At 42.8% G+C, this 27,968-nt stretch overlaps 1 protein-coding gene across 4 annotated transcripts; it reads left to right on the top strand.

Moving 5' to 3' along the window:
• Positions 1 to 13: 13 nt before the first annotated feature.
• On the top strand, positions 14 to 26,481 carry KDM4A (lysine demethylase 4A). 4 transcript variants are annotated; one of them, XM_074832216.1, is made up of 22 exons: positions 14 to 78; positions 491 to 643; positions 882 to 1,057; positions 2,087 to 2,201; positions 3,041 to 3,234; positions 4,734 to 4,783; positions 5,315 to 5,418; positions 6,773 to 6,910; positions 7,824 to 8,074; positions 8,829 to 9,019; positions 10,296 to 10,660; positions 12,297 to 12,417; positions 13,008 to 13,186; positions 16,070 to 16,274; positions 16,566 to 16,642; positions 17,386 to 17,441; positions 18,254 to 18,362; positions 19,328 to 19,516; positions 20,215 to 20,385; positions 20,878 to 20,997; positions 21,635 to 21,727; positions 22,809 to 26,481. In XM_074832216.1, exons 2-22 carry the CDS (start codon positions 506 to 508, stop codon positions 22,947 to 22,949), a joined length of 3,183 nt encoding a protein of 1,060 aa, XP_074688317.1. In that variant the 5' UTR covers positions 14 to 78; positions 491 to 505; the 3' UTR covers positions 22,950 to 26,481. The 4 variants fall into 4 exon arrangements, with proteins under 4 accessions (XP_074688317.1, XP_074688316.1, XP_074688319.1 ...); XM_074832215.1 differs by having other exon boundaries at positions 42 to 157; XM_074832217.1 differs by lacking the exons at positions 14 to 78; positions 491 to 643; positions 882 to 1,057 and adding an exon at positions 1,137 to 1,524.
• Positions 26,482 to 27,968: the final 1,487 nt, after the last annotated feature.

Below are 27,968 nucleotides of genomic sequence, written 5' to 3'. Positions count from 1 at the left end.
GGGGTGGCAGGGCGGGGCTCGGGCGGTGGGGAACGGCCGCGGTGGCGTCGGCGGCCTGCCGGACTCATTGGGCGCGTGGTGCGGAGGGATACGGCGGCCGGGCGTTGGATCGGGGGGGGAGGGCGGAGGCGGCGAAGAAGAGGGACGCCCTGCTGACGTGAGCACGCCGGGCGGGGTCTCGGACCCCTCCGCGTCGGAACGGGCTCGCCCCGGCCGGGGAGGGGGGAGAAGGGGGGGGGAGGGGCGTGAATCGGTGGCGTTCTCCGCCGTGAGGAGGAAAGAGAGCCGTGGTCCTGACGGGCAGGCGCCCTCCGCCAATGGGGCGGCAGGGCTGGTGCGGACCCCGCGGCGATTGGCCGGCGGGCGGAGAGGGCGGGGCATGCGTGCGCGACGGGGCCCGCCCGGAGCGGCGGGGCGGGGCGGCGTGGGGGAGGGGTGCGCGGGGTGACCCGCCCCCCCCTCCCCCCCATACCCCCCCTCCTCCGTGCAGGGCCGGCCCGGCAACATGGCCTCGGAGCTGGAGAGCCTCAACCCCAGCGCGCGGATCATGACCTTCCGCCCCACCATGGAACAGTTCCGGGACTTCAGCCGGTACATCGCCTACGTGGAGTCGCAGGGCGCCCACCGCGCCGGGCTGGCCAAGGTGCGACCCCCCCTCGCCCTCCCGGGCGGAGGCCGCGCACCGGGCCCGGGCCTCGTCCGCCGAGCGGGGCCGGGCCGCCTCCGCCCTTTGTTTACCCCGCAGCGCCGGTGGGGCGGGCGTGCCCCGGCCGGGGAGGGGGGGGGGTGGTTCAGTCCGACTTCCCCAAGTTTGACGCTTTCCCCGGCAGCGCCCTGCCCGGTGAGCTCGGCGCTTAACGGGTGCGTTTTGCTTCCTGCAGATAGTTCCTCCGAAGGAGTGGAAGCCGCGGCGGTGCTACGATGACATCGACGAGCTCGTCATCCCGGCGCCCATCCAGCAGGTGGTGACGGGGCAGTCCGGCCTCTTCACCCAGTACAACATCCAGAAGAAGGCCATGACGGTCCGCGAGTTCCGGAGGATCGCCAACAGCGACAAGTACGCCCGCGCCGCCGTGCAGATGGTTACTGCGGGGTAGCAGATAGCGACTTGCCCGAGTTCCCCGGGGCCAGGTCCTCACCTCGGGCCGGTGCCGGTCAGAGGCGTGGACGTCACGCCCCGAGCAGACGAGGTGTGCGTGTAACGCCGGCCGTGCGGATGGGCACCCTCGTCGCTGGTGTCATCTGGAGAGAGAGAGAGGATGCGTAATGCCAGCAGAACTTTTTGTTCCCGCTGTGGACTCCTGTCTGTTTGGCCCCAGTAGCTAGACCATCGAAATGCTTGCTGAGTAGAGTAGTAGAGAAAGGAATGTTCTTGATGTGAAAAAGGAGACACTGAAAAGATCACTTTAAAAGGAGTTTCAGCAAAACAGCCTTTGAAATAACTGTTTAGAAATAGCATTGGAATTGCCAGCAGCAGTCAGTCCACTGAAGCTTATTTTGTCTTGCAAGAGCAGTACACATCAGGTATTTTAGGACTCTGTTTGTCTAATAGAATAATTTAATGATAATTACTCTTTTATGCTATATATGTAATTGTCTGGAATATATATATATTTATGCAAACACATTAAATAGGTGTTAGAATGTAAATTTGATCCCCCAGTGCTGCACAAAGAGGTCAGTATATAGTTAGCAGGGAATGGACATCAGGAGCAGATATTTTGTTGGTAAACTGAGCACGCTTGACCAGGTTCCTCGCATTTCTGGTTCTGACTACATCCATCCTTGCTAAGTAGCAGCAACTAGAAAGTGAAATTGTTCTGACCTGAGAGAAGCGCACAAAGCAAAAATGAAAGTAAACTGAGAAATGGGAAAAGCAGTTTTCTTCCTGATCCTTTGTTCCCAAGTCTCACAGGAACAGAGCTGCGGCTGTTGTCATTGCTGTTCTGGGAGGCAGGGGTCTGGCTGTTAACGTGCATTAGGTATTTTTATTGTAGCTTTAGATTCTTTCAGTGGTGGAAAACGTTGTTTTAGACTCGTCAAGTATCAAACTGCAAAGTCTGTAGTGTCTTTGTTGTTTTTTCAGGTACTGCACACCCCGCTACACGGACTTTGAAGACCTTGAACGAAAATACTGGAAGAACCTTACGTTCAATGCTCCCATCTACGGTGCTGATGTTAACGGCACACTTTATGACAAGGTGAGAAGACTTTTTTGGTTTTCAAGTAACAGTTATCACTGTATATTGCATTCTATAAATATTAATATAGTATTTGACTCTTCACTTTCAGAAAGAGTTAATGATAGTCTTAGCAGAGCTCCAGCTTCTGGAGTAGGCAGGAACACAATAAACTGTACGTTTATAACATACTCTCCAGATAGTTAAAGAAGGCAAATAGAGGTAACGTTCCAAGGGACTTCTGTTAGTGCCTCAGTGTAGTACCGTTTAGTTCAAGAAAGCAAAAACAACTGTTGCGTAAGTGTTGCTTTTATACTGCTTTGCCCTGAAAGGTGTATGAGAGCTGTGTTGATCAGTTAACACACACTGCTTTGATATCCATTAATGTGTGTATTTTTGTGGGACAGCTCTGTAGCCATTATGTTTTAGGACGATAAACATTAGAAAAGGGTATGCATTCTACTTGCTAGTCTCCTACATTATGATTTACTCTTTTAAAAGATGTTTGGAATGAAAAGTGTTTCTGCTCAAGAGGGTTCAGACATCAGCTCAAGCTTGCACTTGTTGTTCTCTTCTCTGTAAAGTCTGTAGCTTCATGATTATTTCTCCTTCTTAACCATTATATTGGCTGATTACTAGCCACCCTTATGGAGGAAAAAAAAGTTAACAATCGGTACATAAGCTAACACCATCCAAAACTTTTGTTTTGGGTGCACTAGCTAGTGATTTGAGCTATGCCAGTAGATGATTTGTCTTGATGTGCTGTTTCACAAGAGTGTGATAGCTTCTGCAACTGTCATCTTAGTTGTGTGGTTCTGTACTTCATAATGTTTGTTTAACATGAGGCTTGTGTTTTGCAGGATGTAGATGCATGGAATATTGGCAGATTGAACACAATCCTGGATATTGTGGAGAATGAAAGTGGCATAACCATTGAAGGAGTGAATACTCCTTACCTATATTTTGGCATGTGGAAAACTTCCTTTGCTTGGCATACCGAGGACATGGATCTCTACAGTATTAATTACTTGCATTTTGGGGAACCCAAGTCATGGTAAGATTTTCTAGGGAAGCTTCTACATGTAAGAGAAACAATACCACAAAATATTGGAGTCAAAGTCATGGAGTTACGAGAGTTGACTAAAGGAATTACCATTCCTCCGATATTGCACTGCAGTTGTATCTGATGATCACTATAGACAAGATGATCACTGATAAGATCACTAGAAATCTGTAAGGAACTGCAAAGCAGTGCGTGTCCTCAGTAACATTTGTATGTTACATTACCTTCTAGAAAGTCCATTTACTGTCCTGATGTAAAGAGTTCTTCAGAATTATAATATAGGGTGGACGCTCTCTGCTGCAATAGGGCCAGAACTTGGAAAACTTGGTTATGATTTCCTGAGGCTCTAAAATAACCATACAGAAGTAATATTCCTGTTGTCACGCAGGCACTAGGGGAACCGGCAATTTTTAACAGACTTTGAAATGTAGCTATTTATCATAGTTTTAAAAGGAGGCTAGTGGATCTTGCTGAGTGGTTCGTCCAGTGTCTGAGCTTTCATGATTGTTTTTAGGGGAGGCTCCCAGATTTTTCTGTAGCATGGGTTGCATTTTAAGAGTGAATCATTCCCTTCTGTTCACAAATAAATTTCTCAAGCAACTTCAACAATTGTTTCCATGGCACTTTTGTTGGAAACTATAATTTTTGGCCGCCTTTTAATACAACTTTGAAGTCAAAAATAATAGCTAGTGCCATGTGACCAGTGAACAACCCCATGCAGTGGCAGTATGGGAACATGAAACAGAATAGTTCAGTCAGATAAACCTTTTGGCCATTGTTTCTCTTACAGTAGTACATGGACGAAGTTAATTTTACTGATACCTTGGTCTGATTTGTTTAACAAGGAGCACCATCAAGAATATAGCAATCTATTCCAGAGCGAAAGCAAGTTAAGTAGGTGGTTTTTATTTACTGTAGTCAAACCAAGAAGTTTTGTGGCTCCCATAAAAAGGTGCATACAGAGAAAGAGACGTAGCCCTAAAGAGCACAGTGCAAGTGGTGCACATGTTAAGGATGTGGCATTGTGTCTGACTTTGTCCCATCTTGGTCTGAGCAGCTGAAAGAGGTGATTCCATTTTCTCTCTTGCTCTCTGTTCCTCCTTGCACTGAGCATACTAGTGATTGCACGGCCGTGAACTGAGACGGGTCAGAAAGTGCTCTTCCCTTTCTTCTCGCAATTCATGTTTTGCTGTGCAAATCTGCTAGTTAAATACATCAGACTTTTTACTTCCTTGACTGCTTAAGCAAAAGTCAGTGGACCAGATGGTCAGCTTTTGGCTCTTGATTTTTCTTGGGATAGAGAGATAAAAGTCCTTGATAAAGATTTTTAGCTTTATATCATCAAACTTTGAAAGAGACAGTGTAGAGATGGAGGATTGATTATTTTTTGTTAAGTAATTCATGCCTTGATGCCTGTTTATGATTTCCAGTCAAACTCTCAGATTTTGTCATGTCACTTGAACTTAACAGACTTGTTCTTATGACTGCAGGTACTCCATCCCTCCAGAGCATGGGAAGCGTCTGGAGAGACTTGCAAAAGGTAATTGGGTGATTCATGTCCTGCCTTTTGCGGAAGGTGGGATGAACAGCTTCAAGGGGTTTGAGCTCTTTTAGAGTACGACACGCCTGGAATGTTTGTAAGAGCACAGGCTGGCACAACTGAACTGATAATTTGCCTTTTAGAATACAGATTATATCGTTCCTGAGTGATTGTTTATAGTATAGACACAAGAGAAATGTCACAGTACGAATAACGCAGTTGTGGTCTGTCTAACTTTTAATGAGAAAATTCTTAACTATTGATTATTAGAACTGGAAGGTTATAGCCGAGGGAAGATTGTTCTATGTGCAGTCTTTTATGCTCTTTCAAACTGGTGTCTGTTAAAGATAAATCTCCAGGAGTTTCCTTTTTTTTCAGAATGCAAGCTAGCACACTTCATATAAGGTGGTCCGTACTTGTAGGCCTAGGGGAAAAATACTGTTTAGACAATAACTTTTCTAAAAATTACTGAAAAATTAGCTTAGTTCACAGCAGAATGGTAACATCTCTCCTCGCCTTTATTTTAAACAGGTTTCTTTCCAGGAAGTGCTCAAAGCTGTGAAGCATTTCTCCGTCACAAGATGACACTCATCTCTCCATCAATTCTGAAGAAATACGGCATCCCATTTGATAAGGTATAGAAGAGTAATCACAGTTATACCAGCTCAGTCAAGAGGTTCATTCAGCCCTGTCTCATCTCTAACAGCAGCCAATAGCAAATGCTTAGAGAGGGAAATAGGAACAGGAAGGGTATAAGCCAATCCTTTCCCACTGTGCCTCCATTTATCTGGCAGTTGGGGCCTGAAAGAGTTTGAGACTGAAAAACCTGTCAAGGACTGTTGGAAACAAAGGCTCTGTCTTCTGTGATTTTTATTTTTTTTTTTTAATCTTACAGCTATATACACCGTGCTGTGTTAGATTAACTTCACTGCTTAGTTGTGTATTAAGTGAAGAGAGATTGTTCTTTTTTTGTTTCAGATATGTCCCCTGATAATTGCTTTTGTTGTGATCTGCTTCCTCAGTAGAAAATATGGCTTGTTGCCTATTTTTTTTTTTTTATTACATTAATAACTATAGGCTTCCTTACTTTCTCAGGTGATAAGCTGCCACCCCTGCTTCCCACACACACATATTGAAGAACTAGTCTTTGAATCACAGAATCACAGAATCAACTAGGTTGGAAAGGACCTTGAAGATCATCTAGTCCAACCATTAACCTAGTACTGCCAGTTCCCATCTACACCATATCTCTCAGCGCTATATCGACCCTACTCTTAAACACCTCCAGGGATGGGGATTCCACCACCTCCCTGGGCAATCCATTCCACTGCCTAATAACCCGTTCTGTAAAGAAATACTTCCTGACATCTAGTCTAAACCTTCCCTGGCGCAACTTGAGGCCATGCCCTCTTGTCCTATCACTTGTTACTTGGTTAAAGAGTCCTTATTCAGAAGTACTGTCACATATGTGTGGGCAGCTCAAGGGTTTTGTTGTCATGAACCTTTGTTAGACAGTGGGGAAGTGTTGGAAGAGCAGCAGTGGAAGGCTGACAGAGTTGTACTTGAATATGAACACCAAAAGAAAACAGTGAATTTCCAAGCTGTATGTGGATAGAAATTTTACTTGGCCTTGGATACTGTTCAGCCAAACTTGTAGCTGATACAGATAAGTACCTGTATGACCTTTAGACAGCTTGTCACAGAGTATTTTATATGTATAACCACTCTGTGCTCTTTTGACCAGTTGTGTTGTGTTTTAGTAAGACTGTTATGTTGCTTTCCAGTAAACAGATATTTAACATAAATAGGAGAATAGTGAAGCTAAGTATCAAGTCAGTCCACTGCAGCGTGTAACTGCAACCATCATCTGTGGGTGGGGGTTTCAGATACGCTGCAAGAGGGGTACAGGAGCTCTTTTTATTCAGACCCAGCAAGTAGACTCTTAAGTTGTGAATAACATAACAATGCAGTGTCTCAATTTTCTTCTAGGTGACACAGGAGGCTGGAGAGTTCATGATAACCTTTCCTTATAGCTATCATGCTGGCTTTAATCATGGCTTTAACTGTGCTGAATCTACCAACTTTGCCACTCTTCGGTGGATCGAGTACGGGAAGCAGTCTGTGCTGGTCAGTGGTCTGTTGTCATCCTATTGCATACAAATAACCTAATGCTCTGCTGCTCATTAAGCCCCCTGTGTTTGCTCTAAGGGAGTGAATTCAGTGCTTTGTCCATTTAAGATGTGATGTTTGCTTTCTGATATGGTAACAATGTCCAGCCAGACTCCTGTTTCATGTCTTTTTTTTCAACTGTGGATAACATATAACATGTTTTTTAGCTTTCTGTAGATCAAGCGAGGCTTCAAAGCAGGGGACTGGTTGTCTTTCCAAAGATGAAAGGGTGTGCTTGGTGGTCTCATCAGTATTTTGTCTTATATTTTAACTATTATATGTTGACTGTTTAGCCTGGAAGTAAGACTTCGGTAACTTAAGTCCCATATCAAAATAAGTATCTTGATGAAACCTTTAGACTGGGTAGTGTTATATCCCTGTAGAGGTGCCTTACAAACATGGGTTATGTTTTCAGAAGTTACACTGAAGTGAATGCTTTGAAGCACTGGTTGTAACCATGCCCAGATGAGGGGAACCTCTACTGCTCTGGGTAGGCGTGGAGTTTGTATGGCTCAGACTTCCTCATTATAGTCTCTGGTTTTGCTGGCTGTTCTTGTATGAGCTCATCTTAAAACAGTCAGCTTCTACCAGCAACTCTAAATAAGCTGGTGAGCTTCTTTCTTAGTTACTGTGATAACATCTGGTTTTCTGTTTTGTTGTTTTTGCTGGCTTTTCTGCCCAGTTTTTTGTAACTTAATATATGCCCTTTTGATTTCCTGGGAAAGAGTCTTGAGAGTTCTGAGGCTCAATTATGTGTAACTGTGGGATTTTTTTTTTTCTTCAGTTAAGCTCCTGGAAGCAAAGTGATACAGGAATGCAGAGTAAAATTGTTGAGCATGTGGCCTTACTTGAATATTTTCTGTGACTTCAGTGCTCGTGTCGGAAGGACATGGTGAAGATCTCCATGGATGTGTTTGTGAGGAAGTACCAGCCAGATCGTTACAAGCTTTGGAAAGCCGGGAAGGATGTGACTGTCATTGACCATGCTCTTCCAACCCCAGAGGCGGCAGAGTTCCTTAAAGGGGATCTCATGCAAAAAGTCAAGAATGGGAAACAGTGTGCTGAGGAAATGGAAACAGGAGAGATGTGTAAAGAGGAAGTGGACAGGGACGAGACAAAAAGGTAGTGCTTTATATAGTCCTCTGTTTTTCTGTTGGATTATTAGAAATTGGACCCAGCTGCAATTGAATGTTTGCCATTCTGGTAGACCAACACCGGTCAGTTAGCAGTAATATGTTTTCTTGGGAATAGGGTTTACTCTTTTTTTTTTTTTTTAAACTATCTGAGTCCACGTGGATGATGGTCCGTGGTAGACAGGAAATGCACCAGCTTGGAAGGTAGTTCTTTGTCTTTGGACAGACATCCAAAGCCTGTATTGGAAGTGTGCACCGTACACTGGGAGACCAGAAGAGAAAGGGGGTGTATTGGGATCACGGGACAGTACTTGCTAGCGAGTTCTGGTACTATCAGTACTGCAAGCTACGGCATCAGTCTGCAGTTCCTGGTTGCTGAAGGTGGACAGGCTAATCCTCTTGCATTTTGCAGTTAAATCTTTTTTAGCCAGTGTCGGTGATGGGGTTTTTTTGTTGTTGTTTTGGGTTTTGTTTGAAGTTTTTTTGTTTAAGGTAAAGAATGCCTGGCTAGAACACAGCTGCTTAATACATGATTAACAGGTGCTAAGGAGTCATCCCTAAGGATTACTGACTCTGCTTCTGTAAAGGCAAAGAAAACACTTCAGAAAAATTTGGAAACTTTGGCTTGCTAGATGCTGTCTTATAAAACACTGATCCAAACCGGACTGTATTTTGTGCATCCAGACAGCAATTCAACACGCTTATGTGTTTGGTAACCTGACATACGAATTTGTCTTCTGCAGCATCCCCAAGCATCGCATAGGCACAAAAAGGCACAGGGTCTGCCTGGAAGTGCCTCAGGAGGTGAGTGAGAGTGAGGCCTTCCCCAAGGAGGAGCTGAGCTCCACACAGTATGAAGCGGACATGGCGGAGCCTAGTGAGAGACCTACGAGTGAACTTGTGCAACAAGGTGAACAAAGGCTCAAGCTTCCAGGTAACAGTGTGTCAAGCTTTATCCTGGTACGAGGGGACAGGGTAGTATTCTTCAGGGAGAGAAGCTGCTAGAGCTGAATCTGGGGCACTCTTTTGTATGATGCTAGTTGGTAGGGTGTTGTCATGTCCAAAAAAGCAGACACTAGTTTTTCAGAGCCATGACAAGCACTTCAGAAATTTACTGTCATGAGACTTGAGGTAGTACCGTTTGATTTTTTTCAAGGCCAAAGAGTGTATCTGAAACAATTTTAGGTTGTGCCCTTTAAACTTCTCTGACACTTCTGCCACTGGTTTAAGTAAATGAAGTGACCACAGTTTGAATTGTTGGCTTTTGTGGCCTGTCTGTGGAGGACTCCCCAGTGGGAATTATATGAAAAAATGCTGGGGGAGAGCAAAGGTGTAGGCAGCCATCTAGTAGCTGCTTCAAGACTGACTGACCAGGTAGGTCATGGGGATGTTGCCTTTCAGCTGAATTAAAGGGAGCAGGAGTATTGATTGAGACTTGCTTAAGAAATTGGTGTTTCTAGCTTTTGATTTTTGCTCTTTATTTTTGCCTGCCTGCATACAGAAATGTATTGGGTGCCTCAGTAGCCTAAGGTCCTCTGTACCCCTGTTGTGTAATGTGACCTGATCATAGAAATTGCGTAGCAAAATGTATGCAGACTTCCTGGTAGTGTGGGGCTTGTATGCTGTATAGATGTTTTATTTGTGGTTTTGTAACAAGTAGGCTGGAGGAAAATTAATGTGGCTTGTAATGGGTCAGTTATCCTTGCTCTTAAGGGAGGAGCAAGGGGCCTGTGGAACAATACAAGAACAGGGCAAACATATGTGATGCTTCCCTCTAGTATTCTGTTTTCCAACCCGTTGCAGTTTGTATTTAGTAATCTTCTATTGGTTTGTGGGTTTTCTATTTTTCTTATATTAGGTCTCCCGTGAACCCTTGTAACCACTTACCCACAGCATCATGTGGCCAGGAGTTGGGCTGTTTAACTACACTCTATAAAGGATCATCTCTGTTTATTTTGAACTCTCTGCTGGTTTTGTTTGATATACCATAGTTCTTGTACTGGAAGAGGCAATGAGTAAAGACTTCTATTCTCTCTCTAAGCCACCCATGATTTTATAGGTGTTTGAATTAGTGATCTACTCTTTACATGGCAATGTTGCTTTTTTGTGTGTAGTAGTTTGCTTTCCTGTTTGGCTTTGTGCAAATGGTTGCACAAATGTTCTCTCTGCTGCCCAGACTTTAGAAAAAGTCAGTGTATCCTTTCTTCTAGATCATGTGGACTCAGCCAGATTTGAAGAACTGAAAACAGTGAAGCTTGAGGAAGAGGAGGAGGAAGAAGAACAAGAAGCAGCTGCATTGGATCTCTCCATTTCACATGCTTCAAATTCCACTTCAGTGTTGCCAACTTCAAAGCAGAGCACAACGTCCAGTGTTCAGTCCAGCTCGCCTGCGTATTCTGGTTCTTCAGACTCTGAATCGACTGATCTATTGGCAAAACGAACTCTTCCTGGGCCAGCTGGGGTGCTTACGGTCCATAGCTACGCTAAAGGGGATGCCAGCGGATCTGACAATGAACAGACATCAGGAAAGAAAGCCAGTGCCACAGCCAGTGTGAATGAGCAAGAACTGGCAGAGGTATGAATGGCAAGAGTACTGAAAGCTTAAGGGCTGTGTTACGTGCTCATGGATTTGCTGTGACAAAACTTCCTGTCCGTGCAGATTATGTTTTCTGGTGTTTGCATAGCAGGTTGCTTAGTTGTTAATGTGGTTTTTAATACCTATGGCTTTTGCTAAACAAACAAGAATTAAGATGAAAGTCTTATACTCTTACCTCTTCTAGAAAACAAGGAAATCCCTTGTTTTGAGAACTTCTCTAAATTATCTAAGTGATTTAAGGGAAAGGGTAGCTTGGTGGTTTTGACATAATAGTGTTACAGGCTCATTCAGGTCCTTTTATAGTAATAGACACCTATTTGTACCTAAAATGAATCTAGTTCAATCCAGCCTTTATTACAAACACATTAATATATTTGAGGGTTTTTTTAAATATAAAATCACATACATGTGTATATCTGTGTGTCCTTTTTAAAAGAAGAAATGACGGAACAAAAATTATTGGTTGGGAGAATAAATCTGAGTGTTTAAGAACTGCCAATGAATGGTTATTAGACAACCCAAGAGAAGGCTGTAATAGCTAAAATCTTTCCTGGTGGTGTCTTTTCAAATTATTTTGCTTCCCTCGTTAAACCTGTGTTTAGAGAGTGGGAGGCTGATAATGATTATCATTTTACAGGGAAAAGTTGAAATTTTGAATGGGTGTAGATTGTTTTTCCCAGTATGGTGTATTTTGAAACAAATTTTCCATCAGATGGTAACTGGGAATGCTAATTTCCATTTGAATAAAAGCATTTCTGTTTCTTAGAATTCTTGTATCCAACTCTGTGTAGGAGATCAGAGATAATGATTGTTATGCTCTCTCCTGGCTTCTTTTATGAAAAGAAGAGATTTAAAAAGATGTAAGATGCATTTAATCTTAAGATTTGCTTCTGCTCTTAAAGGAATAACAGATTAAAAAAAAAGGGGGGGAGGTCTTATCTACTGAGAGACTTCCTGGGCTGTTAAAATCATTGCCTTTATTGTCTTGCTTGTCAGGTTAGTAGTAATTTTGTCAGCATGTCACTTGCTTTTACATAAGGCTAAGGGAACATGAAGTAACTATTGTAGTCTCCTTCCAGTCTGTCTGGAAAGACATCAATGCAAGTAATAAGCAGAGAGAGTGAAAGTTTTCTTCATTTAAAACAAACTTGTTAGTTCAAGAATGAACTCCGTAATTTTATTTTATTATTTTTTATTTTTAAATTTGGAATTTTTAAGTTGATGCACAAACTGAGGATTTCTCCAGAGTGGGTGAGACTTTTTATCATGGCTCTTCCAAGCTGAACCATTCAACTCACCTTTCTTTGTTTCTGTCTTTTACACAATACTTATATAAACAGACTTGTGAAAAGCTGTGCTGGGACCTGTGAAAAGTCTGTATTCTAATGGCTCAACAGAGCTAGTACAGCTCTATCTGGTGTTCTTTAGCAGAAGTGCTGCAAGCAGTTCTTTCAAAAACAGCTAGTTTAGAGCTGAAGTTAATTTGTTAAAAATAAAACCGTAGAAGCATGTGTGCATTTTGTGGAGGTTTCTTTAAGTTCAAGATAAATTCCTTTAAAAATAATGTCAAAAGGACACACGCTAATTGACTGCTGAATTGCTTCTCCTTGTCCAGGTAGCGAAGGAGTACATAAGATCAATGAAGGAAAATAAGAAGTCCAAGGGTCGTCGCCAGCCGTTGAGCAAGCTCCCACGCCATCACCCGCTTTTGGTTAAAGACTGCATTAGTGATGATGGTAAGTAAGCCTTGTGCTCTTTGGGAAATTGTAGAGAGGGTCTCAGCTTCTGTGGACAGCGTGAGGTATTCTGTTAAGTAACTGGCAATAAACAGGAGTCAGCATTGCAGACAAGGTTCTTACCTAATTTTTTTTGTGCTTGCATCATTAAACTTTTCTCTTAAATGGTGTCATCTTTCTTTCCTTTTCCATTCTTTGGAAAGTCACAACTCTGAAATTAAAATTAAACCAGTATGAGAGTGTTGCATAATTGCGTCTGCCTTAGAGCATTCCAGTAATTGATGTAAATACTCCTGTTTTTTAAAAAAAACCAAAACCAACACCAGCTTCTTTGGCTGACAGCCTAGTCTTGACATAATTTGGAGCCAGTGCTGTTCTCACCCCCTAAGCCTCTCTTGTGTATTCACAATTATTTGATTAGTAGAAGCCTCTTAAAAAGGAGACCAAATTACTGGCTCCCATCACCCTTCTGACCATTTGATTTCTGGCAGTCTTACGTTCATGTCCATTCATAACTTCTTGCCTTACTTAGTTTCATTTGCAAGAAGGTAAGGACATATAATAGCTGAGTTAATGATCTCTCATTGCAGAGGCATCAGAGCAACTAACTCCTGAAGAAGAGGCTGAGGAGACAGAAGCATGGGCCAAGCCACTTAGCCAGCTGTGGCAGAATCGGCCACCAAATTTTGAGGCCGAAAAAGAATACAATCGGACCATGGCTCAGCAGTCTCCTTACTGTGCTGTTTGTATGCTCTTCCAGACGTATCAGGTATGTAGACCAAGTCTGTTAATGTTATAGAGATAACTGAATAGGTTGCCACTGTGATGCATAGTTAAATGCCATTTTACATATTGCCACTTAACAAAAGGTGTATCAGTGTTGCAGTCTTCCTGAGGAACTGTTCTGGGAGAGCACAACTGAGTGAACCTCACCAGAGCTGTGATGGCCTGCCTGTGGGTTCCCAGGGCTTGCCCAGCTGTTCAGCAGAAGCTTTTGTGTTCTGTGGCTTTTGCTCAAACCACAGAATGGAGCTTGAATGTTGCTGGAGCTGACTATAAAATCCCATTTCTCTTTTCCAGGCTGACACCTTCACTTCTACACTTGTTTAAAAAACACTTGAAATCCACTCATAGCACGTGGTCTTTGGGGAGCTGGCAAGGAACAAAACCTTTCACTTAAAAGGATTTAGGGTTGTGTTTGTGGATGGCATAGATAGAAAGCTGTCTTTTCTTGGAGTATATCCATATTGACAGTAGCTATGGCCTGTGAAAATGTGCTTTGACAAAGCGCAGCTGTAGCAGTGCATAGCTTAGGATGGGTTGCAGAACCCCTTGGTCATGTTGACTAAATGCTTAGGCGGGAGTCCCACTGAATTTTTTGCTGTGCCTAAGCTATGCAATTTTAAGGTAGCTTGAATAGTTGTCTGGTTGTGTATTGGATCTGCAACTTAGAGATAGTTTGTCCCTTCCCATACGCTAAGGGTATTTGATTCATTTGAGATCCCTGTACGATTATGGTGGCACTAGAAGCATGTTCACCACAGTTTTGGAAATAAAGACCTCAAATTTTTGTTGAGGGTTTATATTGCATATAGTTCGTAATTTTTATGAAAACCATCGACCATATTTCTGTTTGATCTTGCTATTTCTGCCTGAGAGGAGGTTCTTGTTAGGACTGCTAATTCTACATAGAAGCTGCATAGTACATGGGGATTTCTCTAGTGCTGACAGTGTATAAAGTTAACAATTTGAGGACAGTTTAAGTTCTGTTAGTTTCTTTTTTGAGTTCTAAATGCTATTAAGTAGAAAACTCTAGCTGCAGGTTTTCAAATGTCTGTCTACACCAGGCAGTGAAGCAGAAACTCTTCGAAGATTTGAGCTGTGGTTAGGGTCTTTGTTCCAGCTTGAGAAAATCTATAGCAAGTCTGGGAACTCACTTCAGTTACCCATTCAAATAAAAAATTGGCATAAAATGCCAGACAAATATTCATTTTCCCTTTGTGAAGAAGAAAAGTATCTAGCTGCTTGGAAAAAAAAGTTGCATTTTCTTTTAACTTTGTTATAGATTTCCTTCAGTCGTTTGGTCTTTTGCTTGATGTGCAATGTTCAGTGTAAATCAGTAAGTTTTATAGAATCTGAATAATCAAGATTTGTTGAAAACATGTAAGTTTCCTTCCAACTGTGATCCTTACCTGGACTTTTTTTTTCTACCTTTTGATGCGCTGTAGGAGGGACAGTGCAGCTTCATTCTGCTACTTCAATTTCCACTAATAATATTTTTAAAAGATTAGGCAAGCTACTTTTGTGGTGGCCTGTGAGGTACAAAAGATGGTTTGAAATACTTCTTCAGAGAGAAAGATTCATTTCTATTTAGCTGTTAAGAAGGGTAACTTGAATGGAAGAATATTTCTGTAACTTTACATGTAATTGCTGTTTGGTTTGACATCGGTTTAGATGAATAAATTATAAAAGATAAGCGTGAAAGTCTCCTGAGCTTTAACTGGGAAACTGCAGTTTTAGTCTGCTTGTTTTCTAGAAACAAATTAGTTTCAAAGCCCATTAGACTTGTTCAGAACTATGCTAGGAAAAAATAATGGCGATTGCAGTAGATGTCTATTTGTGTGATTGCAATCCTTCCCTACTGAGGTAAGATGAACGTACAAAGTTGGATAGCAGTGTTATGATCCTCTCTGTTAGGGGGTGGGTGGATGTGGCAGAGGTGTTGCCCACAGAGCATGGGGTGGGCTTAGTGATTCCATCTCTTCAATCAGAAGTGATGCACTTTGATGTGTATCTTGTTGTTCATCAGAGGGATGCAGTTCAAACCTTACATTTAGCCATTTGGGTAGAAAATAATTTTATTCTGAGGCTGTAGTAGCAGAGGATTTGATAAATGTCGTGGTTTAAACCCAGTCAGCAGCCAAACACCATGCAGCTGCTCGCTCACTGTCCCCACCCCTGGGGAGTGGGGGAGAGAGTTGGAGAGGTAAGGGTAAGGAGACTCGTAGGTTGAGATAAAAACAATTTAATAATTGAAATTTTAAAGAGTTTAATAATTATGATAGTAATAATAGAAAATACAAATGAGTAATGCACAATGTGATTGCTCAGTGCCTGCTGACTGATGCCCAGCCTGTTCCTGGCTAACAGTCCCAGAGAAGAGAGAATTTTGAAACCACTGTCCTGAAAACCCAAGTTTCCCTGTCAACCCTTATCTACATACTGAGCATAACATTAGATGATATGGAATATTCCGTTGTCCAGTTTGGGTCTGTTGTTTTGGCTGTGCTCCCCCCCTGCTTCTTGTACACCTGCACACTAGCAGGACATGAGAAGTTGGAAAGTCCTTGGTCTCTTAGCAACAACTAAAAACATCAGTACATTATCAACATTCTTCTCATATCAAATCCCATACTGAATCCAAAACAGAGCACTATTCTAGCTACTAAGGAGGAAGGAAAAAAAAAGCAATTAGCTCTATCCCAGCCAAAACCAGGACAATAAACTAACTGTATTTTCCTACTAACTCTTCATCTTTCAGCACCCTAGTTCTTTCTTTAAACTGGATTTTATGTATGAAATAATGGATGAGTAAAGATGATGTGAGATGTTTTTACTTGTAAAACTTAATTTCCCTGTCCATCCCTTATAGGCAGAGTGTGGAGGCAACAGTCAAAACTCTGGAGTAACTCCAGCTGCTGTGGGTGGGAAGATCCGAACCAAACCCCTGATTCCTGAAATGTGCTTTACGACAACTGGCTGCAGCACTGACCTCAATCTTTCAACCCCCTACTTAGAGGAAGATGGAACCAGTGTACTCATCACCTGCAGGAACTGCCATGTCTGTGTTCATGCGAGTGAGTGCACCTAGACTTAATCCTAAACTCTAATGTTCTCTGTAGTAAGTCTGTACATCATAGAAAGCCTCTACTGGTCTGTTTAATGTACAAATAGACCAAGTTCAGGCCTTATCTGAGTGGTATGTACTTGAGCACTGGCCATTGAAATATGGAGTTGGCAGCATGGATAACTTCAAATATACAGCATTGTCCTGAGGCTCATTGGTTTGAATTCATCCTTTACTTCTGGGCCCTAGGTAAAGGGGCCTGAGTTTAAGTAAGCTCTTAAGCAAGATGTGTCTGTTCTAGGTTGTTACGGTGTATCCCCTGACAAGGCCACCGAAGACTGGATGTGCTCCAGGTGTACAGAAAATGCCTTAGAAGAGGTAAAGTTTCTCATAAGATTCTCACAGATGGAGTCTGGTACATCTGGGAACTGGGCTTCCAAGTTAATTTCCATAGTGGTTTGCTCTTGTTTTTTAATTCTCTTCTGTGAAACAAAGGCAATTTGAAGAATGTTTAGGAGCCCATTTCTTGTGTTTTGGTGCTTTTTAAGCCATAGTGATAGAATCCTTTTAACTAGTGCAAAGCTGTTGAGCTCGCTTGAGTCATATGGAAGATGTTTTGCATGAATGTGGAAATAGCTCCGTTGTCTGTCTTAATTTACACTAGCTACTCTTTCTAAAACAGAAAGTAACTTCTGTGTATAACTAGGGAGGTGGCACATGTGAAGGAGGCAAGAAGAATGGGATTCCCTCAAAGCTATGTAGACTTTAGATCAGCAGAACAGGTCAACCTTTTGAATTTGCTAGTGTTTGTTCCAGATCCTTTTACACATCCTCAAAGGACATGGGGTATTACAGTTGTAAAAGGAACCTACAACAAACAAGTTGAATAAGTCTTCAGTGGTAGGTCTGCTTTCCTTTCAGCAGAGTTGCAGTCTCTATTTGTTGCCCTAAGGGCAGCAGCTTTTGAGAGCTAAAGGGCTGATCTGTACAAGGTAGTTAGCTCTCTTCTGACAGTGAAACTATTTTCTTCCTCTGGACATGCATTTTGAGGAGGAAGTTCTGAAGCAAGTGTACTGCTCTGGACTTCACTCTTTCAGCTAATGCTTTCTTCCTTCTGCCAGGACTGCTGTTTGTGTTCATTACGAGGAGGAGCACTGCAGAGAGCCAATGATGACAAGTGAGTGTTCCAGATTTTTTAACCTTAAGGGAGAAGCTCAATTCCTAAGTAGCTGAGGGTAAGGTAGTAAAGACAATGTCTGCATTTGGTGTAACACAGTAACCAACAACACCTTTCATACTTTGTGTTACTGGGGCGGCTGTGGTAAAGTGTGTTCATTGTGTTCACGTGCAGCAATCATCATCTCTTCAGGTATGCCTCGCTCTCATTCTGTTGACAGCAGCTGTTAATTGCTTTGCATTTTATAGTACCACATAAAAATAAGGTTCCTGATGATATAATACCTCTCAGTACCTTCTCAGAGAGGATTTTGATTTCTCCCTGTAATGTGTGGTGGTGATGGAGAAAAAGGACCACCATATTTTTAAGTAGCACAACATACTGAAGTTCAGGGTCCCTCTGCAGCAGGTATACTGTATACAACTGCCTGTCCTGTGTCCTTTGGTGTGGTGGATTGTCTGAAGTTATTTGACAGCAGTAGGACAGACTTGTAGCACTATGAAGTAACTGAAACTTGGCCTCCAGAAACTTTGGGGATGTCATACAGAGCCTCAACCTATCAGGCAGGCTTCTATAATGCAGGTATGCAGCCAGCACAAGGCACACTAAATTGCTCTCCTGTTAAGCCTGTTAGTAGTAGATTGGAAGTATGAAGAAGTGTTGGTTTTGCCCCACATGTGCTCTGTTACTAGTAGTAGGCTATTTATTGTCGTTTACATTGCAAACTTCAACAGAACTCTATTTACTTTAAACTCCAAAGTGTCCTCTGGCCTAACGCATGTTAATTTCTTTCCCCACTTCTGTCCTGGCAGGTGGGTTCATGTGATGTGTGCTGTAGCTGTACTGGAGGCAAAATTTGTGAACATTGCAGAGCGGAGTCCTGTAGATGTTGGCAAAATCCCCCTGCAACGTTTCAGACTGGTAAGGATCACCTGTGCTTCACTGGTGGAGTTTGAAAGTGTCTCTCCAGTCCATTCAGAATCGGGGAGACTTTGCTTATCCCTTGAAACCCAAGTCATCTCCTCTCCAGACTGAGCAATTTAATCTGCTCTGTTCTTTGTATGGGAAATGGCAATTGCCCCTGGTGCAATTTTTTGAACCTTTCCCTGTTCTAATGCATGTTTATTCAGATCAGGAGCCATCAAGGGATCACACTTTTCAGTATGTGGCAAATGCCATTTTATACAGTGATGTAATGGTGATGTTTCTTGTTATTTTTCTAATCCCTAGTATTTAATTTAACTTGCTTTACTGATTGCTCTTAAGCACTGATATGCTTCAGGATACGTAAGGCATTTGTATAATGGTTGAATGTCTTCAGCAAGAAAGCAACTGTACTTTAACTCTTGTAACAGCCCAGTGTTGAGGGGAAAATTATTTTAACTGCTTTGCATATGCTATTGTATTACAGATAACATTCTTCTTCTACAACAGCCCATCAGGCCTGACCCAAGTGTAATTGGGTCACTGATAGTAATGATAGAATTACAACTGTTGCTTCTGTGGTCTTTGCCCATTATTCTAATCTTGTTGCTTGTCTTTGTGTAACTTAATCACCAAGTACTGAAAAGCCCTGTTGGCTTTAGAGCATTGTAGGCCGATTTAATCCAAGATCTCCCATTGCTAGTATCCTTGGGTCACACGCTTTGTGCGTGTTGAGCTGGTAGATATTTAATGTACATTTTTCATCTATGGGGTTACTTTTAAATTTATGAATTACTGCCTTGTCATAAACTAGAACTGGTAGCTTTCTGCTTCTTTTTAGTAAGAAATTAGCAGTGCTGTCACAGAGAGTAAATGGCACAGTATCAGACTCTTAGACCAGATAGCCCTTTGCGTGGGATAAAAACTAGTAAAACCAATAACCTCTAGTTTCCTGTCCACAGAAATGCATCTTCTGCAAGAAACGAAGAAAGAGAATTGCGGGTTGCTGTGTACAGTGCTCACATGGTCGGTGTCCCACATCCTTTCATGTCAGCTGTGCCCAAGCAGCAGGAGTCATGATGCAGCCTGATGACTGGCCATTTGTTGTCTTCATTACCTGCTTCAGGCATAAGATTCCATCTCAGGCAGAGGTGAGTAGGTGTATGGGTCCCAGGGTTTGAACTGCAGTATCTTGGAGGGACTGAAAAAGTTTTAGATTGTGTCTTTCTTTTAAAACTTCACTGAAGGCTTGGCTCTCTCAGTGTGCAGTATAATCTAACAGTGTTGGTCTTGGATTCTGATCTCAACCTTGCTGCTACTCTGAGTGATCTTAGTCAGGTCCTTTATTGTGTTTTGGTTTGCAGCCCAGAAGGACTGAGAGCATTACATCCCTCCTGTGGCTGTTGTAATGAGGAATAATAGTGGGGTTTATGCTGTGATACTTAATATGCGGGAGTTAATGCTGGGACTCCATCAGGCTGCATGAGTGGTCATAGAATTTCATGTTTAAGTGATTGATTTGTTTATAAAGTTCCCATGTAGCACTTTTAGCCATCAAAACCACAACGGTCTGTTAAAGAATATTTACTGTAAAGCCCTTGCATTGCTCTGAAAAATGAGAGCTTAATTTACTAAGTAAATTAAGGACAGCAGCATCTAACAGATTAGGCTTTAAGCATTTGAAATTCCAGAGGCAGAACTTTTCTAAAAATGCTGCTGATGGTGTCTTGAGCAGAGTTACTCACCTGAACTAAATTATTTTTCTTCCTTGTCTGCCAGCACTGGAGCTATGGTCCTCAACACATTCTTTATTGAGTCATTGTGTAAAAAGTGATTTTTGTCTTCTCAGCGAGCAAAGGCTGCACTCCAGGATCTGTCACCTGGGCAGATAGTCATCAGCAAGCACAAGAATGGTCGCTTCTATCAATGTGAAGTGGTCAGTCTTGCAAAAGAGACTTTCTACGAGGTCAACTTCGATGATGGCTCCTTCAGCGATAACCTGTATCCAGAGGACATCGTGGTACGTTCTGCAGTGGGAGCCTTGCCCCAGTAGAGGGCACATGATGCGAGTCAGTTCTTGCTGCTGCAGAGCAGAGACACCAGGGGATTTGGTAATTGTTCCAACCCCAGGTCGAGTTGTAGCTGAGATGTGCTGCAAGATGGCCTTAGGGGTGTTACATGAGACTGACTTAACTGAGGGCACACAGGAACAAGTGTAACAGGGAGTGCGGCTAACCTTTGGCTGCTTAGCAGCAGTAGGTCTGAAGGAAAGCTTGCTGATACTCACATACCATTCCTGCATGAAGTACTTTGAAGTTGGGCCTGCTGTTGGGATTTAAATACAGATGACATAGATGGATGTCTCTCAGCCTAGTTCTCCATCCCTAAAATGGAATAGTCATTGGGGTGGTGTGCAGTGTGACTGGGATGGACTGCCCCGTGCTGAATCTTCACATAAGGAAGCTGCTTACCCTTCTCTTTGCCTCTCCCACCTTCCTCCTTTATGCTGTAGAGTCGAGACTGCCTTCAGTTAGGCCCACCTGCTGAAGGGGAAGTTGTACAGGTGAGATGGACAGATGGACAAGTTTATGGAGCCAAGTTTGTCGCATCACATGCCATCCAGATGTACCAGGTACAGAATTCTCTGAAAATTCAACATTCATAACAAGTGGATCATGTCAATAGGGCTGTTCTCAAAGCCAGCAGAGCTGTAGGGGAGTCATGCTTAAACACATCAGGGGAAGTTACTCAGTGTTGTCAGCAATGCCAGGTGCTGGTAACAGTTGCTGGAGTTAAGAGCAAAGTGATGCTTGTATCTCTACTTATATCTGGCTACCTACTTGAAAGCGTCAGCTTCTGAAAAATTGGTGGTCTGCAGTTCTTCAGCAGACTCTGTTTCTGTGGCTTAAACTACTTAAAATAAGCGTGGGTTTGCTTTTCTCTGTTTAGTGAGAGTACATCATGCCTTGTACACTTCCAAAGGGATGAATGTTCAGAATGTATTGAAGTGACCAGCCAGACTGTCTTGTCAGGTGGTACAAGAATATCCCAAAACTTGCTGGGCTACTTTTTACTGTCATGGGACTGGTAAAGTTTTGGTTGAAGTCTATTGCAGTGTACGCACCTGCATATGTATCTTATAAAATTCAAGTGGTAAAAGGTTATTTCATTAGAGGCCTCTGTGGGGAGGAGACGGCAAGTTCTGGGTAGCTGTGGGAGGGTTCTAACTTCTGAGACTTCTGGCAGAACAACTTCTGGTTTTCTTCTAGGTGGAATTTGAAGATGGGTCACAGCTGATGGTGAAAAGGGATGATGTGTATACTCTTGAAGAGGAGCTTCCTAAGAGAGTGAAGTCAAGGCTGGTAGGTAACCAGGGTGCAAACTTCTGAAGAAGCTCATTTAACTTAATTTGTCCTTGAGCAGCAAGCTGAGTCCGTGGCAGCAAAAGATTACAATCTGATGCTCTCCTCAATCGTTGCAAAGCTTGGTAGTTGATCAGACTATAAAAGCAAAGTGCTGTCTTATTCTGGAGAGATGTTAATTCTCCTTCTGCAGAGACAGGAGTTTATAGCATAGAGTCACTGTTTGGGACAGCATGTTAATACCCTTTAGTGCCTGTATTTGTAAGTCTCATTGTCTGTTCCCATTGCAAAGGATGGCCAGGTTCCTTCACTTACCTGTTGTTCTGAAAAGCTCTTAATAGGCTGGCATTGAGAGCTGGCCATTTTTAAAAATTGTAAAATAATTCAGGTGGGAAAGGACCTCTGCGGGTCTCTGCTCTAGGCACCTGTTCCAAGCAGGGGTAACCTTGAAGTCAGACAGGGTTGCTCAGAGCTCTCTTCAGTCAAGTTTTGATTATTTCCAAGGATGGAGATCCCACAGCCCCTTTGGGTCCCTGTTCTATTGCTTTATGGTTCCTGCTATAAAAAAATTTAACTGTGGACAGCATGCTAAGGTATTTTGCTTTATGGTATGATCATGAATACCCTAATGCAGAACCTGCTGGCAGGCACACAGGATGTTAGAGGTTTAAGAAAGAATGTATCATAGCTAAATCCTGTGACCAGGTGTTTAAACATGCCTGCTCCATAAGACACAAAATGTACTAGACTGCTTGAAAGTTGAACAGATGAGTGTGTTTCTTCCTTCAAGAAAGTGACTTAAATTACATTTAAAAAAAAAAAGAAACAAACTGAAATTAGCTACTCAGTTAAATTTGAAACCTGTGATTCTTCAGACCTCTAATTACAGTTCACTTAAACTTATCCCCAGACTTTTAAATCCGGTTTCTTAAATATTTTTTTTTCTTGTATTTGGTTGATTTTTGAAGAAGGCTGAACATTCCCAAGTGTCCTGACTTGGTTCTTTCTTACATGCAGTAGGAGGATGTGGAGGCAGGGGTTTGATCTATGTTCCAGTGACTAATTCTGTTTTTTCTCTTAGTCAATAGCTTCAGATATGCGCTTCACAGAGATCTTCGCAGAGAAGGAGGTCAGACAAGAGAGGAAGAGACAAAGAGTGATCAATTCACGCTACCGTGAAGATTACATTGAACCTGCATTGTACCGGGCCATCATGGAGTAAGCGCTGCCTGTGGCAGAGGAAGATGATGCCCACCTCCCCCAAGGATTTAAACGCTCCAGTACAACAGGCCATATTTGGATGCTTCGAATCCAGGGTTTTTTTTGTTTTGTTTTTTAAGGAAGCTAAAAAGCTGATGCTCTGCAGTAGCTGAAAGGCAGCTGTTGGATAGTGAAACAGATCCCATTTGCTGAAGCTGATGCCTGCAGACTCCTGGTCTGAAGTTGGGTCCTTATTGAATAAGCCAGTTTGGGGGTGTTGCTCTCATCTCGTCGAGCAATCTTGCTTTTTTATTAGAGACAATTCTGACAGGTGGCAAACTCTATTGGGAGTTTTACCCAGGAATCTTGGCAGCTGCAGAATAGTATGGTCTATTGTTTAATTGAGTAATGTTCCTGATTTTTGGGAGTCTCCCTGGTGATCACACCTGGGCTTGAGCAGGCAGTATTACTGGTGCTTGAAATTGAACCTCTTTTTATATTTATATCCATCTTTTTGTTGCAAGCAGCTTCAGTCTCTTGTTTCTCAGCATCTCCTTTCTGAGGGTTGAGCTGTAGGCTGTTCAGATCCAAGCAGACAGGAGGTGCTTGTGTGAACAGGTGAAATGTGAAATTGAATCCTATAGGGCAAATTATTTAACCCTCCATTTAATATTTTTGTTCTGATACTTATTTTGACTTAATCATAAGTTTAACTGTAATAGTATGTGCCTCAGAATCCATGAGATCTGTCGAGCCCTGCACAGTGCAGCCTTCTAACAAGAAAACGCATTCAGCTCCCAAAGAGTTTCTTTTGAGTTTCTCCCCACCCACTCTAAGGCAATAATGACCAAAGGACAGAGTCCTGATTCTCCCTTCTTGAAATCCAAGCATCACAGTATTGGGGATGACAGGGCAGTGGTATCTGAAGCAGTGCAGTACCTCTTCGGTGGCAGCACTGTCTGTCGTGTGGCCGCAGGCTTGTGCTTACAACAGCAGATGCTGGGTCTGAGACAGATAAAGCAGGCACTGAACTGTATGTATTACTGAAAGGCTGTGCAATGCTCTTCTGAAGCAGGAGTGCTGCTGGGTTGCTGTCTGGCAAAGGTTACCGCAGCACTTCTGTAGAGTGTTAGGAGGGCACCTCTCAGTTGTGTTGGAGAGAACTTGCTGCCCCAGCAATAGGAAGCTGAGTTAAGCTGGGTAGTAGGTGTACCCAGAAGATGTGCCAACTTGCTCCTAGTAACTTAAGCATTAATACACCACAGTAGGAGCTGTGTAAATACCTGTTCCTTTCCCATTCTGTAGGAAAGGGATTTTAGGCTATGGAGCAGACTGGCCACCTTTTTGCATGAAATGATGGGGTGACTTTTCCTGCTGGAGAAAATTAGGGTTACATGTTCTCCAGCAATAGTTCAAGAGGAGAATTTTCTAATTCAGACCTAATGCATCCCTGCTTCTATAGGGACATGGCAATGTGTCTGCAAAGTCTGGATTTGTAACTTCTTTTCCTTTTGTTACCTAGGAATGCTATAAACCAAACTCTTCTGAAACCCCTGGTGCATTTGTGATTAGCAATAAAATGTAGTATTGTGTAGTGATACAAGTCTTGATCAGAAAAGAAATAAACTACAACTTTTATAAAGAAAATCTTACTTATCCCTACATTTTTATAGGGTCACAAGGCTGATATGAGTAGCAAAGATTTGCACAACCACTGTTTTGCATAGAGGTATTCTGTCCCATTTTCGTGGTGGAATACCTCGTTCATCAGTATTGGAAGGCTTAAATAGATTCTGAAAGGAGATAGTGGCTTTCCTTTGTGGGTTTTTTTTCTTTTTTCCATGTCCAAAACTCCTGGTCTCAGGGTATTAAGTCACTTTCTGATGAATGGGATAGTTGGCTTGATAAAACTAGGATCTGTTAAGACTGGAGTCTAGTAGCTGCAGTTACTCTGGTCTAGGCAATGGGAATGAAACTGCACTTTGACAGCTTAGCTTGTACGTAAGCCTCTCTGAAGTGATGTGCTGTGAGCAAACGTGGAGAAGAGCTGGCAGGACCTTAGCAAACTTGCCTCTCTTCTGTCAGCACATCTTAAGATTTGGTATTAACTTCTCATAGGCTATACACTACCTGTATGTTACTGAAAAACATACTCTTCGTATCATCTGCCATTCTGCCTCCAGAGAAAAGGTGCCTGTGTTCAGGCTTTCTTCCCAAACTGCCATGTAACTTAAATGCACCTTTTAGATGCCACATGCTACCTGTGCTGCAAACACCTGGCTCAACAGCTTCATCCTAAAATCATGACCTAGTACAAAACAGCTGGATTTGTTTGGAATGCTGTTGTTCAACTGCAACAGGTTTTGCCACCCACCTCTAACAGTATTGAGTGACTTTCAAGAGCTCCTATGCCTAGTATTTGTTCTGGAAGAGGGGCTTTGTTATATTTTATATGTTTTCTGTGGGCTCCAGATCTACTCTTGTCAGTTGGCTGCACTGTGTTGGAAACCGCTGCCATCCTGCACTCTGAGACAAAGGGCCTTCCCAATTTTGCCGCCGGTTCTTGTGCTGCACTGTTCAAATGTGAGCATACTTTACCTACTGCAGTGATTGAACTGCGTTTTGGCTTCTCTTCATGAACTTAAACTTGGTGACCCTGATGTTTGAGGGGTCTATATTATTTGACTTTGCAAAAACAATTGGTTTTATGGCTTGAAGTATTACAGGTAGCAATAAAAGCTCTTTACAGGGCAGCTGTCTCAAAGGTACATATGCTTTCCGTTACCTGTACTTTGATCTTGACTGATGATAATTTCTCCAGTGGTTTGTTTTTGGAAGGATATTTATCCCTGTTACAGCATCATTCCAGTGAGGGCAGGGTGCTGCCAGAGTATCAGCTAGGCAGGTGCTTCTTGAATGTGTTCAGCAGGAAATCACGCTCAATGTATGCCCCACAGGAGCTCTGATGACCCTTCCTTGGGTCCATTGCATGTGATGCTGCAGGCAGTAGACCTCCTCACTTCACTTTTCATGAAGCTTCCATCTGTGACTGGTTCAGGTTGGACCCATAAATAACATTTTTAGTATAAATAAATAGTGGCTTGCCCGTAATTCAAGATGAGCTTGGCAAGCCAGTGATTACTTTTTATAAGGTTTAAAAAGGTGACTCTATTCTTTGTAAAGCACCTGATTGCAGTAATGTTTCTGCCTGTGGCTGGACTTCTAGGAGACCTTTTTCTCCATCAGCAGACCCCTCAGATGACCAGAGACAGTACCATCAGTAGTAGGACCCATTCTTCTTGCTCCTTCTCTCTCTTCCCAGTGTTTTGAGCTGGGTTGAATTGATTCTGCACTGTTGGGGGAGCGTAGCCACATATCCCAAGGCTTCCAGTGCATCTCTGTTCTTCCATTCTCTAACTGGGCTCCTGTTGTCTGACATGTCTGCAGTTGTGCTTGTTTTTTTTAATGCAAACATGAGATGAAATCAAGACTCTGGTAGCCTGTATGTTGTTTTCAATTTGGTCAAGTAATAAATCTAATTTCAAAATGGACAATCTGTAGACTAATTTAAGAACTAAAACAATGTAACTTGGAAATTCTCATCATGCTTCTTATTTTTCTATTGGCGTTATTCCTTTCTAATACTCATCTCCTTAATGCTTATCTGGTGAGTTCTGGGGTGTCTTTCAGAGACGCTAAGCAGAGTTCTGTTATTTAAGTACTCAGTCCAGCATGGCTGTTCAACTAGAATGGGGACAGAGCCAGAGTCGTCCCTTCTCATTGAAGTACAGACCTGAGACATCTGCAGTAAGAGCTGAGTTGCCTCAGGTTCCTTCTATAGCTGAGAGTGGCAGTGCCAGAAGACAAGTCATCAGAAAATCTGACCTGGGTGCAGAGTCAAACAGCTCTGTTCTTTACTTTGGTGTTGACTCTTAAATTTCACAGTGCTGGTTAAGACTTGCTGAACTGGCCATCAGGGAAAGGAGATTCTTCTGCCTTAGCTCAGGGATTTTTGATAGTGATACACCAAGTGACCTTGAGCAAATTGCTTATTCAGTGTATTATTTCAGCCCATATCTTTGGAGCCTAAAGTGCCAGGTATTCCTGGAGCCAGCTTTTGTAGTTTGGGAAGATGTTAACGTGTCCTTTTCCCTGACAAATTTGTAGACATTGCACAGAACCTTTAAGTGCGTGCACTTAGGTTACTGTAAAGTGTGTAGTATTTTAGATTCAACATGGGCTATTGCTAAAAGTCAAAATAAGCCTTTTACCTCTTTTCCCGTAATCATTCTTCATTTCTTTGTGTTGTTGTTAAAGCTGTTCAGCAGCTTTAGATTTCTCCTTCAGATGAGTGGAGTGGAACACTTCAGATGAGGTGAGTGTGTTGCTACTTGGTTCCAGTAATGAGCAGAGCTGGCAGTGTGTGTCAATAGTTTGCTTTGACCTCACCAGAATGGTCTACAGAGGAATGGGAAACATTCACCTGATGCTATCTTTTGAGGAACACATGACAAATCCATGCAGAAACATCGCCACAGCCTCCTTGCTGCAGCATGAGTAATGCCACAATGCTGAAGTCAAAACTGTTCTGACAGCACCTAGCGAACAAGGGAAACGTGTGGGATGGTACTGGAAAAAGATTTAAATGGTATAGTGTGTGTGTTAGTTTCTAGACAAAACTGAGTGAAGGAGAGATGTCCTTGGCCTGTAATTCTGCATTTAAGAAAAGTTCTCACTTTTATGAATGGTTCTAGTGGGCTGTGAACACCTTTGGTACACAATGCAAGAAAGAAGTGAAGCAGGCCTGATCTCTGGGCTCTTCCACCTTAGCTGGGGGAGTTAGTCCCATGTGAGTCGCTGCCTGGCATACCCAGTGTGGGCCCCTCATGCTGCGAGAGGACCCAGCACCCCAGAAATTGGGATGCTCTCGTCTTTATCCACACTGCTGGCTGAAGGAAGAGCTGCCTCCTCATGTGCTGTAGGCAAGGTCAGTGGCTGGTGTGCTGGGATATTTTCATACCCAGACTGAAGTCCTCTGTAT

Source organism: Strix aluco, chromosome 8 (assembly GCF_031877795.1).
Source record: "Strix aluco isolate bStrAlu1 chromosome 8, bStrAlu1.hap1, whole genome shotgun sequence".
In the NCBI taxonomy this organism is placed as follows: domain Eukaryota; kingdom Metazoa; phylum Chordata; class Aves; order Strigiformes; family Strigidae; genus Strix; species Strix aluco.
This window is presented reverse-complemented; position numbering and strand designations above follow the sequence as displayed.

Excerpts from the sequence above, each read along its gene's own strand:
- KDM4A (XM_074832216.1), top strand. The coding sequence starts at position 506 with ATGGCCTCGGAGCTGGAGAGCCTCAACCCCAGCGCGCGGATCATGACC. Across the intron at positions 8,075-8,828 it reads GACAGGGACGAGACAAAAAG|CATCCCCAAGCATCGCATAG; the intron begins GTAGTGCTTTAT and ends TGTCTTCTGCAG. Across the intron at positions 20,386-20,877 it reads TGTATCCAGAGGACATCGTG|AGTCGAGACTGCCTTCAGTT; the intron begins GTACGTTCTGCA and ends TTTATGCTGTAG.